The following is a 14,750-nucleotide window of genomic DNA, read 5'->3' as shown; positions in this document are numbered from 1 at the left end:
CCGGCTAGAGGCACTCGTGGTTTGACTCATCACAAAGCAGCTTTGTGTGGTTTCTGATGACACTGTGGCTTCTGAAATATCCACAACCTCATTCTCTGAATACTGATCTTTATGTCGCCTAATAAGCATTATCCAAGCACAGGAGGAGGGAGCTGTGTGTGTCTATGCTTAAGCCAGTGGTTCCCAAACTGTGTGCCAGCAAGTGGGGCTGACATGTACCTTAAAGGACAAAGCTGCCCCCTCTTTTGCACCCTCCACTCTATGCCCTCCACAGCTACAAGGCTCTGTGTGAGTGTGCAGCATTGGTGCACTCAGTCTTTCAATATGTAGGCAGTGATGACATTCTGAGGGAGCAAGGGTGTACTGGAATTCCCTCATTGATTCTGGACCACAGCTGACAGGCAGGTGTGAGGGAATCCCAGAACCATTGCAGCTTCCTAGAATCCCACAATCCCATCCCTTTGCCCTGACTGTCCAGGCAAGAAGGTGTGTGGGGTGATGGAGGGCAACTACGCGGCTGCCTGAACTTCCAAAAAGAATGCCTGCCCAGTGTTTTAAGGGTTGATATGCAAAGGTGAGGTGTAAGTATCAGTATCACCTGTAGGTTTTTCATTTTTTCTTCCATCAACGCCAGTGGCCTGCGTGACTCACCTGCATTGCACCACCCACCTTCAGCTGTCCATGATTCATCCACACACTGAATAATAGCATACACAACTAGCATGACTTCTCTGAACTGCAATCTGAGAAAACATTTTAAAATGTCTAATATTTTTAATATTTCTGAAATGAGTAATTTTTTAAATAATTTAAGCCTAATTTGATATACTCATATTTGTATATAATACTCAAATTTTTAATTTTTTTGAATTTTTTTTTGCTAGGTCTTTTTTCCTTACATGTCAGCATTTAATGTTCTACTGAATGTAAATTCTTTTTTTATTATTATTCCCAATAGCCAATTTTCATAACTTCAAATTCAAATATCCCAAAATTAAAACAAGTCTGCACTTTTGGAAAAACCTCTATAATAACCAATATTATTTTAATTTTTAAGATGAACAACTTTGTTTCATTAATTTTTTCTATTACAGCTAAGGATTGTAGGAAAGTTGTACAAAATGGCTACCCTGTAGCCATTTCCCCCCATGATGTTCAAAACACATAAAATTTTCGTTACAAGGAATAAAAAACCATAAATTTTATTCTTTGTTGAGAAAGAGCATGTCTTTGCAATAATTTTCAACATCAAAAACTTTTGGTTACATCATGCCCACATGCTGTAAATTCAGGTTTTCTAAACCTAGTTTTTCCACCCAAAAAACTATTCTACAAGTGCATTTATTAAAAAAATTAGGCATTTATAAAATCTTTTGAGTGCTGGTGTATTTTTTTCTGAAATCCTCATCATTTTATTGAGCTCTGTGTAAAATTTGTAAGAGATCTGATCATTGGTAATGGAGAAAATAAATAAAATGTACACAAAGGTATCTTGTCCCGAGGGTCTCAAGAGGGACAGACAACGAAGTTTTAACGGAATTTTGAAGTCTATAAAATTAAAACCGTTTGAGATAGAGGGGGGAAATTTAAGGGGATTTCTTTCAACCACAAGGGTGTGCACCAAATTTCATCAACATTCGAGCTGGAGGGTGGTATGACCTCGTTGAAATGACGTGGAATAACCCTGCCACATTCGGGATTAGTTGTAGTTTCCGGGTCACCTTCAAAGGTAGCCCCACATAGAGAGCATTGCAGTAGTCCAAGCGGGAGATAACTAGAGCATGCACCACTCTGGCGAGACAGTGCGTGGGCAGGGAGGGTCTCTTATTTGTGGAGTGCCAAATAATAAGGTTCCATTTCCAGGATTTTGTATACCTGGCATTTCAAGACGTTGGCTGGTAACTACTAGCTAATAAACATATCCAAGTTGCTTGGGCAGTGAGTGGGTGGAAACAGTTGGAATATATCTAGAAAAGATGAACAAATCCTGACTGAGGAAGCTTCCTGGGAAATCTGAAGGGATTATATGATGGAGGAATAGAATCATAGAATCATAGAGTTGGAATAGACCTCAAGGGCCATCGAGTCCAACCCCCTGCCAAGCAGGAAACACCATCAGAGCACTCCTGACATATGGTTGTCAAGCCTCTGCTTAAAGACCTCCAAAGTAGGAGACTCCACCACACTCCTTGGCAGCAAATTCCACTGTCAAACAGCTCTTACTGTCAGGAAGTTCTTCCTAATGTTTAGGTGGAATCTTCTTTCTTGTAGTTTGGATCCATTGCTCCGTGTCCGCTTCTCTGGAGCAGCAGAAAACAACCTTTCTCCCTCCTCTATGTGACATCCTTTTATATATTTGAACATGGCTATCATATCACCCCTTAACCTCCTCTTCTCCAGGCTAAACATGCCCAGCTCCCTTAACCGTTCCCCATAAGGCATCGTTTCCATGCCTTTGACCATTTTGGTTGCCCTCCTCTGGACACGTTCCAGTTTGTCAGTGTCCTTCTTGAATTGTGGTGCCCAGAACTGGAGACAGTACTCCAGGTGAGGTCTGACCAGAGCAGAATACAGTGGCACTATTACTTCCCTTGATCTAGATGCTATCCTCCTATTGATGCAGCCCAGAATTGCATTGGCCTTTTTAGCTGCCGCGTCACACTGTTGGCTCATGTCAAGTTTGTGGTCAACCAAGACTCCTAGATCCTTTTCACATGTACTGCTCTCAAGCCAGGTGTCCCCCATCTTGTATTTGTGCCTCTCATTTTTTTTGCCCAAGTGCAATACTTTACATTTCTCCCTGTTAAAGTTCATCTTGTTTGTTTTTGCCCAGTTCTCTAATCTGTCAAGGTCGTTTTGAAGTGTGATCCTGTCCTCTGGGGTGTTAGCCACCCCTCCCAGTTTGGTGTCATCTGCAAATTTGATCAGGATGCCCTTGAGTCCATCACCCAAGTCGTTGATAAAGATGTTGAATAAGACCGGGCCCAAGACAGAACCCTGTGGCACCCCACTAGTCACTCTTCTCCAGGATGAAGAGGAACCATTGATGAGCACCCTTTGGGTTCGGTCAGTCAGCCAGTTACAAATCCACTGAGTGGTAGCATAGTCAAGACTGCATTTTGCCAGCTTCTTTACAAGAATATCATGGGGCACCTTGTCAAATGCCTTGCTGAAATCAAGGTAGGCTACATCCACTGCGTTCCCTTCATCTACCAGGCTTGTAATTCTGTCAAAAAACAAGATCAGGTTAGTCTGACATGACTTATTTTTCAGAAATCCATGCTGACTATTGGTGATCACAGCATTCCTTTCTAGGTGCTCACAGACTGTTTGCTTAATGATCTGCTCCAGAATCTTCCCTGGTATTGATGTCAGACTGACTGGGCGGTAATTATTTGGGTCCTCTCTTTTCCCCTTTTTGAAAATAGGGACAACATTTGCCCTCCTCCAGTCTGCCGGGACTTCGCCTGTTCTCCAGGAATTCTCAAAGATGACTGCCAGTGGTTCTGAGTTCACATCTGCCAGTTCTTTTAATACTCTTGGATGCAGTTCATCTGGCCCTGGAGACTTGAATACATCTAAACTAGCCAAGTATTCTTGTACTATCTCCTTAGTTATTCTGGGCTGTGTTTCCTTTGCTGAATCATTTGCTCCAAATTCTTCAGGTCAGGCATTGTTTTCTTTATCGGAGAAGACTGAGGCAAAGAAGGGATTGAGGAGTTCAGCCCTTTCTGTGTCCCCTGTTTGCATTTCACCATCTTCTCCTCTGAGTGACCCCACTGTTTCTTTGTTCTTCCTTTTGCTACGAACATACCCATAAAAGCCTTTTTTGTTGCTTTTAACCTCTCTAGCAAGCCTGAGTTCATTCTGTGCTTTAGCTTTTCTGACTTTGTGTCTACACGTGCTGGCTATTTGTTTGAATTCCTCTTTGGTGGTTTCCCCCCTTTTCCATTTTTGTACACATCCTTTTTTAATCTTAACTGAGTTAAAAGTTCTTTAGATAGCCACCCTGGCTTCCTTAGGCACCTTCCATGTTTCCGTCTCATTGGTATTGCCTGAAGTTGTGCTTTTACTATCTCCCTCTTAACAAACTCCCAGTCATCATGAACTCCCTTTCCTTTTAGTATTACTGTCCATGGGATCTCACCCAGCACTTCCCTAAGTTTTATGAAGTCGGCTTTCTTAAAGTCAAGAAATTGAGTCCTAGTATGCTTGGCTGCTCCTTTCCGCTGTATAGTAAACTTCAGAAGAGCATGATCACTCGCGCCTAATGATCCTTCCACTTCTACCCCACTAACCAGGTCATCAACATTGGTTAGGACCAGATCTAAAATGGCTGTTCCTCTTGTTGCTTCTCCCACTTTCTGGACAATGAAGTTGTCTGCAAGGCCAGTGAGGAATCTGTTTGACCTTATGCTCTTGGCTGAGTTTGACATCCAACAAATATCCGGGTAATTGAAGTCCCCAATTACTACTATCTCCCTTCCTTTTGCATGCTTGGCCATCTGTTCCAGGAAGGCATCATCTATGTCCTCCGTTTGGCTTGGGGATCTATAGTAAACGCCCACAATGAGGTCTCTGTTATTCTTCTCTCCCTTAATTTTGACCCAAATGCTCTCACTTTGGCTTTGAGGTTCTAAATCTTGGATCTCTTCATAGGTATACACATCCCTGACATATAACGCCACTCCTCCCCCTTTCTTGTCTGGTCTGTTTCTCTTAAATAGATTGTATCCCTCCATTATTACATTCCAATCGTGGGACTTATCCCACCAGGTTTCAGTGATGCCTATTATGTCATATTTAGTTTGCTGTACCAAGAGCTCAAGCTCATCTTGTTTATTTCCCATGCTTTGCGCATTAGTGTACAGACATTGAAGTCCATTAATCATTCCCCCGTGTCTCTTATTTAAGGATTTTTTCCTCCCACCACTAGGTCTGCGTGCTGTTTGCTCCATTTGGTCTATGACATTTGGATGATCATCTTCATCAATTGATAGACTCCTACCTTCAGGAGCACTGTCTCCCTCCCCCACATTAGTCAGTTTAAAGCCCTCCTGATGAGGTTTCTGAGATTTTTGGCAAAAACATTTCTCCCAACCGTTGTGAGGTGCAGCCCATCGCTTGCCAGAAGTCCATCTTCAAGAAACTGCAGTCCGTGATCTAAGAATCCAAACCGTTCCTGTTTACACCATTTGCGAAGTCAGCTGTTCACTTCCACTATTTTTCCCTCTCTCCCTGGGCCACGTCGTTCAACTGGGAGGACAGATGAGATGACAATTTGTGCATTTAATTGCTTCAATTTCCTGCCCAGAGCCTCGTAGTCTCTTTTGATCTTCTGGAGGCTATTGCTTGCAGTGTCATTGGTTCCCACATGAAGCAAGAGGAAGGGGTATTTGTCAGTGGGTTTTATGATTCCTTGCAGTCGTTCAGTTACATCTTGGATCTTAGCCCCGGGGAGACAGCACACCTCCCGAGACATCTTGTCAGGCCCACAGATCACTGCTTCTGTTCCCCTCAGTAGGGAATCCCCTATCACCACTACACGCCTCCTCTTAGGTTTGGTCGGGGTTCTTCCGTGAGCTGTCCGTTCCAAGGTCGCCTGCACGTTCCCTGAGGACTGACTTTGCTGCTCGTCTTCATATACCTGATCGACTGTAATGAGGGAGAGATCCTCAAATGGAGTCTGTTCTTCATCTTCCTTGCTAGGGGAGAGGACTTCAAAGCGATTGTGTATTTCTAAACAATCAGAGCGAACCCTGGGCCTCCTACTTCTTTGAGTCACATTTCTCCATATATCTGGCTCCTGTGTTGGTGAACTAGCCTCCTTCTCAGGGGTGTCCCCTGTCTCCTCCTTGGTGGAGACCGTGTGCTCTGTTGCTTCCAAGAAGAGCTCCAGCTCTCTAATTCCTTGGAGCGTAGCTACACGTTCCTCCAGTTGCTGGACTTTGTCTTCTAAGAGGGCAATCAACATGCAATTGCTGCAGGTAAAGCTGCCTGCAACCTTTGGCAAGATGGCAAACATTGCGCAGGAACCACAGGCGACAGCAGCTGTTCCCTTACCCTCCATCTTGAAAACGTGTCGTTGGGGGTGGCTACAGTGGTCCTCCATCATAAAAAGAGTGAAGACAGGACAAATAACCCCCCAAAAAAACCTAGGTCTCCCCCAACAAACGTTTGAGACTAGCTCCCCTAAATCTAAAAGATGGATCAAACTGCCCTGCAAGCTCTGATAAACTCCTCCCACAGCTAATCACGTGCCTCAACAGAAACCCTGCCTCCTCTGACCTTTTTGCTCCTCCTTCAGCTGCTGCCCTGCTAGCTCTGATAAGCTCCTCCCACAGCTAATCACCTGCCTCAACGAATAAATTAAGTCTATTTTATAGTCTATCACCATCTATTGGTGTGCTTGCCAATTCCCCCATGTTTAACTTTAATATTTTGTATGCAAGCAAGTTGGAATAATGCCTTATAGATAGCACATTCCCCTGGTCTTTCTATGTACTAAACCAACCGTCATAAATGCTCGCCACTCTGAATCCAGGGAATGGCTATAATAGGTTTATATCTGGAAGAAAAAGAAGTTCCAAGAAAATTGTTCCTGGTGGTTGGAATCAGTGTGACTGTGGGATACTGTGCCTCTTGGCAGATCCAAACCAGAACAGTAAGTGCCCTTTTCCAGGGGTGAGTGGGAACAAGACAAACTCAGCAGGTGAAACTGGGGACAGACTTTTTAATATACCTTGTATAACATTGGGTTAGAATACCAAAATCCAGAAAAATTACCTTAGGGGCTGAATTTTGCCTAGGCATTGCCAGCTGGCTATCCTAAATTCACAAACTGGTTCACAAAAGTAAGGATGACAACTTTTTACTGGCTTTGTGCAGCCTAATTCTCAGAAATGCTATAGAAGAGCTTTTTAAAAAGTTGAGCTCACTTGCCACAATGCTGTGAAATGTACAGGATTACAGTGCCTAAAAGGGCAATTGCCTGGGAGATCCTGCATAAGCTGCCCCAAAGGGGAAGCAGAGCAGAAGAGTGATTAATATACCGCAGTTCTAAATACTGTTAAACTATATATATAGAGAGAGAGAGAGAGAGTAATTGATACCAGAATCACAGCCATTCTGACTTTTGTGTGACAGGTGAAAGTGGCATTTCCAGACTAAGAAAGCTTTTTACATAGCTTACCCCTTAGAATTTTGCAAGTTTCTGTTTAATTGTCTTTTGCCCATTCGAAGTCATGCCTTCAGCAGCTCGAAGTGACCTGGTTAGAAAATTTTGTCACAGAAAATTAAGAAGTACCTACAAATACAATTGGGTTCCAGAAATTGCCTCCAGTTAAATTAAGGTGAGGGTAAAGTGAGTGACATGCCATCTTCCCTGCTATTTGTTGGATAGTCTCATGATCTGCAGAGATGTAAGAGCACATCTTTTAACTGGAGGCAATTTCTGGAACCCAATGAAATAGTGCTTATTTATTATAGGCTGTAATAATAGTACAATTGTATTTGTAGGTACTTCTTAATTTTCTGTGACAAAATTTTATCAAAGCTCTGTGTGGTCTAAGCCTATTGTGCTGGTCCCGGGGGGTTACCACGTGGAGTGGTCCGAGTCCAGTCCGAGGTCAAGGGTGTGGTATGGAGGCTGTCCGTCAAGGCTGAAGCGGGGTCCAAGGCAGGGAGTCGGGTGGGGTCTGGAACTCTGGCAGAAGAGCAGGACAGGGTGCAGGCAGGAACAGGCTACCAACAATGTTGCTCCCGCAACCTGGGACTGGGCTGGCTGGCTTTTATCTCCTCTGAGGCATAGGGCGGCCCCGGTCCACAGGTGACTTGCCTCTCCTAGCCTGGAGGCAAGCACTCCACCTGCGGGAACTTAGTTCCCTCCGCCTCTCTGCCCTGAGCCTCTGCAGCTCAGGAGAGGCTGGAGGGCTACCAGACCCAGAGGCAACCTCAGCCTCCCCTGATGGGGCTGAGAGTGGAGCACTTCCAAGGAAGCAATTGTGAAAGTGCAACCTTTGATTGTGTCACTAACTCTGCTAACTCAGAAGGGGGAAGCTCTGTCAAGAAAGGAGAATCCCTTAGAAACTGTCACACACACAAATAGGTTTTAAGAAAAGGGTGTAAAAAAGTTGTTTGCTAAATAACGAGATAGAGAAAAAACATAAAGTTGGTGTGGGTTTTTTTAGTTAAAAAAAGGCTTCAGTGCAATATATCACTTTCACACAAATAACTTCCGTATTTTTTGCTCTATAAGACGCACTTTCCCCCTCCTAAAAAGTCAGGGGGGATGTGTGTGCGTCTTATGGCGTGAATGCAGGCGGGAGGCTCTGCTCAGCGCTCCCTTTAAAGAGCTGTGTGGAACCTGTGTGTGGGGTTCTTGGGGGCTTTTCCCTGAGGAGGGAGAAGGGCTGCCCTAGCCGCACGCAGCCTCTCCTTAGCCGCGCGCACACAGGGGAGGGGGAGCCTTAGCTGTGCGCAGCCTCTCCCGGGCGGGGGGGGGGGGGTGAAGGCTCCCCCTGCCCAGGATAGGCTGCGTGCGGCTATCCCATAAGCCAGGGCAGCAAGTGGGATCGCTGAGCTGTGATCCCTCTTGCTGTCCTGGCTTCTGGGATTCAGAATATTTTTTTTTCTTGTTTTCCTCTTCCCAAAACTAGGTGCATCTTATGGTCTGGTGCGTCTTATAGAGCAAAAAATACGGTAATTAATGGCAATTAATGGTAATAATACTGTATTAATGGCAATGATTTTAATCAGTTTGTGCAACTGCAGGTTGAATTGTGCACCTGAGAGTCATGGACTCTGATGGGAGTCACGTAAGAGTAAGAGAAACTGTTGTTAAGTGGAAAGACAGACATTTCTTTACTTTCAGGCTATCATGTGTGGTTCAAATCACTGATGCTGGTATATAAGACTGGGCCTGAGCCAGGACAACAGGCACTGTGCTCTAGTCCAGGAGTGCCAAAAAGTCCCAGACAGTGATATGCCTTATATAAGGTGGTTTGGCAGTGTTCACTAGCATTGTAAATGTGCTGTAGTGCTGAACAAGACTTGAATAAATTCCCATGTAAAGGTGTGCTGACTGTCTCTCTCACGCTCTGCTTCTGCACCTAAGTGTTAACCAGAAGAAAATGGGAATATGTGAGGTTCTAGAATACACTTCTGAATGACATACTGCACCAAATGTAATATACTGTAAATTTGCTGCAGAATCTCATGTTTGGGTTCTGCTTCATGGCTGCAATTTAGGAACACTTATTTGTGAGTAAGCCCCACTGAATTTCCAAGTAAAAATGGAACAGGGGTAAAACTGCACATGCAGCAAAGTCTTGGGAGGGGATAATTTCAAGTGGAACAGCAGGATCAGTGTGGTGGGGGCTGAAGCCTTCCTTTCCCACTGCTTTCCACTCTGCAATCCATATTGGGAAACCCAGCCAGATGGGCGGGGTATGAATGAATGAATGAATGAATGAATGAATGAATGAAATTTTATCTACACCCTGTGGGCTTATTTCTGGTTTTGAGTCCAATGGGGAGAAAAGGGGCCGGGGGGGGGGGGAATGGTTGCAGCAGATGCATAAAGTGTTTGCCATCTCTCTCCCCCCCCACCTGCCCATGCATCAACCACTATGTTATGCAGTTTCATCCTGGCTCACACTGAGTTCATTTGGACTTCTGTATACACTGTTAAGGCTCCCTGATAGATATATTTATTTAACCCTCGCTCTGTAGCTCGAAAATGCTCCTAGAGCAGCTTTCAAATAATCAGACTGTTATAGATGTATGACACATAAGGGATTGAGAGAGAGGAAGGGATAGACTACAAGGCTTTCCATGCTGCTGGTCACTTTGATTTATATTCCCTCTGAATACCAGTTGTTGGCTCTCATGAGCAGAAGACTGTTACTGCTCTCATGCTCTGCATGTTGGCTTCCTGTGGATATTGCCTGATCCACACAGCCTCTAGCTCTTCTTGATAGACTCCTGTAACAACCAGCTGGAATGGAAAGAGTTCAAGGAGAGGAGGAACCAAAGCTTCCTGGCCTGTCACCTGAGCTGATGTCAAGGCTCTGCAGTCCCACCTGGTAGAATGGTTGCCCCTACTGTAGGTGAGGCAGGAACCTGGTGAATGGAGCTAAAATGTGCTTAACGTTTTTTGATTTTGTTCTTTATAAACGAAAACTTAAGTATTACTTCTGAGGGAAGTGAAAACTACAGTTAGAAGCTAAGGCTATTGTATTGTACTGCCAAGGAGTGTGGTGGAGTCTCCTCTTTGGAGGTCTTTAAGCAGAGGCTTGACAACCAGATGTCAGGAGTGCTCTGATGGTGTTTCCTGCTTGGCAGGGGGTTGGACTCAATGGCCCTTGTGGTCTATTCCAACTCTATGATTCTACTCAAATTGGCAGTGGTCTAAGTTTGTCCATATTCTTTTCCTGAGTGGTGTCCTGTGGTCTCCTTTGGGCAGGGGGTCTCCAGAGCTTGAGGTTTTGCAGTATTGCATGAAGGACTCTTGATCCTGTAGGCAGAGTTGCACAGCCACATTCGTCCCCAGCCATATTCTGTTTGCAATCACAACAGATTCAGACAATGCCTTGTATGGGAGACCAGTGAAACATCTCAGGTGTGTACTGCACTGGTGCAACATGAAAACTCATATTGCTGCACTGCTTTGAGAGCCTTTGTACAGTGGTACCTCAGGTTACAGACGCTTTAGGTTACAGACTCCGCTAACCCAGAAATAGTACCTTGGGTTAATAACTTTGCTTCAGGATGAGAACAGAAGTAGTGTGGCAGCATCGGCGTGACAGCAGCGGGAGGCCCCATTAGCTAAAGTGGTGTCTCAGGTTAAGAACAGTTTCAGGTTAAGAACGGACCTCCGGAATGAATTAAGTACATAACCAGAGGTACCACTGTATTTGGTCCCATTGATTTAAAGAAAAGAAAAAAAGGCATAAAGAAAAAAGGGTATGAAAGTTGTTGTTTTTTAAATAGTAATTGCCATTTATTTCCATTGCAATATAGTACCTCCCAAGAGAAAACAAATCTGAAATGCATATTTTGTTTTATTTTTCAGTGGTGCATTTTCTGAAGTAGTTTTGGCTGAAAACAGGACTACTGGAAAACTATTTGCAGTCAAGTGCATCCCAAAGAAAGCCCTGAAAGGGAAGGAAAGCAGCATTGAGAATGAAATTGCAGTTCTGAGAAAGTAAGTATGAAACGCGTTCTTCCATTATGGTTGCCAGAACAGACATCTGGGATTGTCCTCTGGGCCACTTTATTGGGATCAAGACGGGGCACCGTGCCAGGATTCAGTTCAGATTTGCAATTGATTCAGAATAAACTGAGCTGTTTTCCAACTTATTTATTTTTTTGGAAAATAGCTTGTTTTGCTGAGCCCAGTTTCAGGTCAAAGTGGTCACTACTAGTTCAGATCATGTAATTTGCAGTTTTCCAACAATGCCTAAATAAAACCCAGCCAGATGGGCAGGATATACATAATAAAATTATTATTGTTGTTGTTTTTATTATGTGAAGCCATGGCATAAAGGTAAAGGGAGCCCTGACCATTAAGTCCAGTTGTGACTGACTTTGGGGTTGCGGCGCTCATCTTGCTTTCTTGGCCGAGGGAGCCGGCGTACAGCTTCCGGGTCATGTGGCCAGCAGGACTAAGCCGCTTCTGGCGAACCAGAGCAGCGCACAGAAACGCCGTTTACCTTCCCGCCGGAGTGGGACTTTGCACTTTGACGTGCTTTCGAACTGCTAGGTTGGCAGGAGCAGGGACCGAGCAACGGGAGCTCACCCCGTCGTGGGAATTCGAACCGCCGACCTTCCTAGGCTCTGTGGTTTAAGCCACAGCGCCACCCGCGTCCCGTGACGCATGTGTGTGTGTAAAAGCCACCATTGTGAATTACCAAATGTATTTAGTTTATTTTTTGCACTCACAGCAAGATTATGTCTTAGCCTGCTTGAACAATAAATATACATTTTGGAATATAATATAAAGGATCATATGTGCCTAAGAATGAATAATGCCAAGACCTGTGCGAAGTGCCACAATGGTGAAGCTCCACTGAAATGTAGGGGTTTTTTGTCATGTTCTTAAGGGCCCTTTGGCCAATGGCTGTGAAGATCTTCAGCTTTATAACAATTTCTTGAACTTCTTTTCCCAAAGTGTGGCTCGGTAGAGGAGTACATAGAGATGTGATAGAGGACCAGGCCACGTCCTCCATCACCTCCTCAGACTAGCCCTCTCCTAAAATTAGTTGTTGAGTGCACCAGCATTTATTGCTGCCCTATTATTTCCTTTTCCCCCACACTGCAATGTTTTCCTACCGCTAAGAGCTAGACATACAGGTGCCAGGCCTGTCTGCATAGCAGAAGCACTTTTCAACATGTGTTGCTAAATTTATACACATAGGCATGTAGGTATCTTCCTCCTTTCGTAGGATTACACATTGCCTACAATGTTCAGCTACACTGGCAGGCTGAGCATTGCACTAAATGCCTCATTTCTAAATAAAAACTCTTTAACTCCTGCCTGGACAATGTGAATGATTAGATTTTTATTATTCTAGGAGAATGTGGCTGCATACAGTGCTGAATGCTGGCAAGCATTTGTAACATACATTTCGCTGAGCCTCAAGTCTCTAATTTCAGATCAGAATCTGTGCTATTGTAATTTAAGTAGGTCAGTTACTTAAATGGAAAATATGAGATGCTATGCCCTACAATGGAGATGGGGAGAAAAACTTTGAAGCAGCCGATCTGTATCTAAGGCTGTGTCTTTCGCAGCACACATGCATGCTCTGGTTGCATGCTGATCTGTGAGCAAGAGCGCTACATAATTTGCAGTGTAGCTTGAGTCAGTGTTGAGTGTGCCGCCGCTCCATGTGTTCTGTGCTACAGATATGTGCTGGTGCAGTCAGAGCATCAGTCGATAAGGGGGATTTCCCAGGATGGCGTTCTCTAAGGGCTTGTCCACACCTACCTTTCGCACTCTGCTTTCCAGGAAGAGGTCTGTGCTTTAAAGCGCTCTTTTTTCCGCCCTGGAGGTTTCCTAGTGAAAACCTGCTCTTTAAAGCTGAAGTACAACAGATGGCAATTGGGGTTTCCATTTGCTCCGATTCTGGGAATGTGATGGTAGATCTAGGCTATTGTCTTTTTGTATTGTTTTCCAGTTGTTTTCTTTGGTGTTTTTAATTTGCATGCATTAATTTGTTGTAAGATGCCTTAGCTCAATATATTGGATCCACAAGGTATTTCTGTTATTAATTTTAAGTCTTTGTGCATTTTTAATTCTTAATAGAGTTGGACAGCCCCCACCCTGTATCACTTTTCTGAATCTTATTACATCATAAATAATCCAGTTTCACCTGTTTCCACAGAGAAACTGAAGTGAATCTGTTGAAATTAAAAGGGACATTCATCAGATAAAGTAATAGAAAGCCGCTTCAGGCTCTTTTAGTCCAATATGAAACTAGACAGGAGTAATAAATAAACCATGTTTAAGACAACAGAGATATACATGATACGTAATATTGTGGAGACCTGAGAAGTGTGTATGCAAATACTAAACGCTCAAATAGGAAGGAAGCAGCTGGAGCCACTAGGCCTGTCAGTCACAAGGCTTTGTGCAACGCCTTGCTATACTGATCTTTTCTCCTATTAACTTAACAATGAATTTACTTCCCAATGAATTTACTTCCCAACATTTACTTCCCAACTCAATGTGGGTTACTGAAAATATAAATCAATTATTGCAATGTGTATGTGTTTGTTTAAATACTATCACAAGCAAGGTCCAAGGGTTCAAATCCATACTTCTGTTTATTTTGGGAGAGGGATTGTGTGTACCTGATAATATCAGGCTGATATCCAAACCCTGATATTTCAAATAATAATAATAATAATAATAATAATTTAATATTTTTTATTTATACCCTGCCCATCTGGCTGGGTTTCCCCAGCCGCTGTGGGCGGCTTTCAACAGAACATTAAAATCAAATCAAATAAGAATCCCCATGCATAATAACTGTGCACGGGTAGGGCTTCTTCGTGTGATTGGGAGTCCTTATCACAGTGAACCCTGTGTGCCTGGGATGGAGAATCTGTAGCCTCCTGTTCCCTCAGCCCCAGCCCACTAGAGCCAATGGTCAGGGATGATCTGGAGGGCCACAGGTTCCCTGCCCCTATTATATGTTTGCCTCCCTTGCCAAGAATGCACAAGGAAGCCCAGCAGACTCTGCCCACTCAGTCCTGTGGCTTAGGAAGGTAAAAGGTAAAGGTAAAGGACCCCTGGATGGTTAAGTCCACTCAAAGGTGACTATGGGGTTGTGGCGCTCATCTCGCTTTCAGGCCGAGGGAGCCGGCATTTGTCCACAGACAGCTTTCCAGGTCATGTGGCCAGCATGACTAAAGTGCTTCTGGCGCACAGACAATTGCCAGAACACACAGAAATGCTGTTTACCTTCCTGCCACAGTGGTATCTAGTTATCTACTTGCACTGGCATGCTTTCAAACTGGTTGGCAGGAGCTGGGACAGAGCAGTGGGAGCTCACCCCATCGCAGGGATTCGAACTGCCAACCTTCCGATCAGCAATCCCAAGAGGCTCAGTGGTTTAGACCACAGCGCCATCCGCTTAGGAAGACCATCATACAAATGACTGTGCCTGCCCTGCTCTTTGAAAAGGAAGCTTGGGGACATGTCAAGTATTGGGACAATGGTTTAGCTTCTGCCTAGCCATGTATTC

At 44.3% G+C, this 14,750-nt stretch overlaps 1 protein-coding gene across 1 annotated transcript in view; it reads left to right on the top strand.

The window, feature by feature from the left end:
• CAMK1D (calcium/calmodulin dependent protein kinase ID) overlaps positions 1-14,750 on the top strand; it is a 214,236-nt gene that overhangs the window by 102,252 nt on the left and 97,234 nt on the right. The window contains exon 2 of the mRNA XM_083464223.1: positions 11,075-11,206. Within this exon, the coding sequence (XP_083320349.1) occupies positions 11,075-11,206 (132 nt within the window). The remainder of the gene's footprint in view (positions 1-11,074; positions 11,207-14,750) is intronic.

Source organism: Podarcis liolepis, assembly GCF_965112155.1.
Source record: "Podarcis liolepis genome assembly, chromosome: 10".
NCBI lineage: Eukaryota > Metazoa > Chordata > Lepidosauria > Squamata > Lacertidae > Podarcis > Podarcis liolepis.
This window is presented reverse-complemented; position numbering and strand designations above follow the sequence as displayed.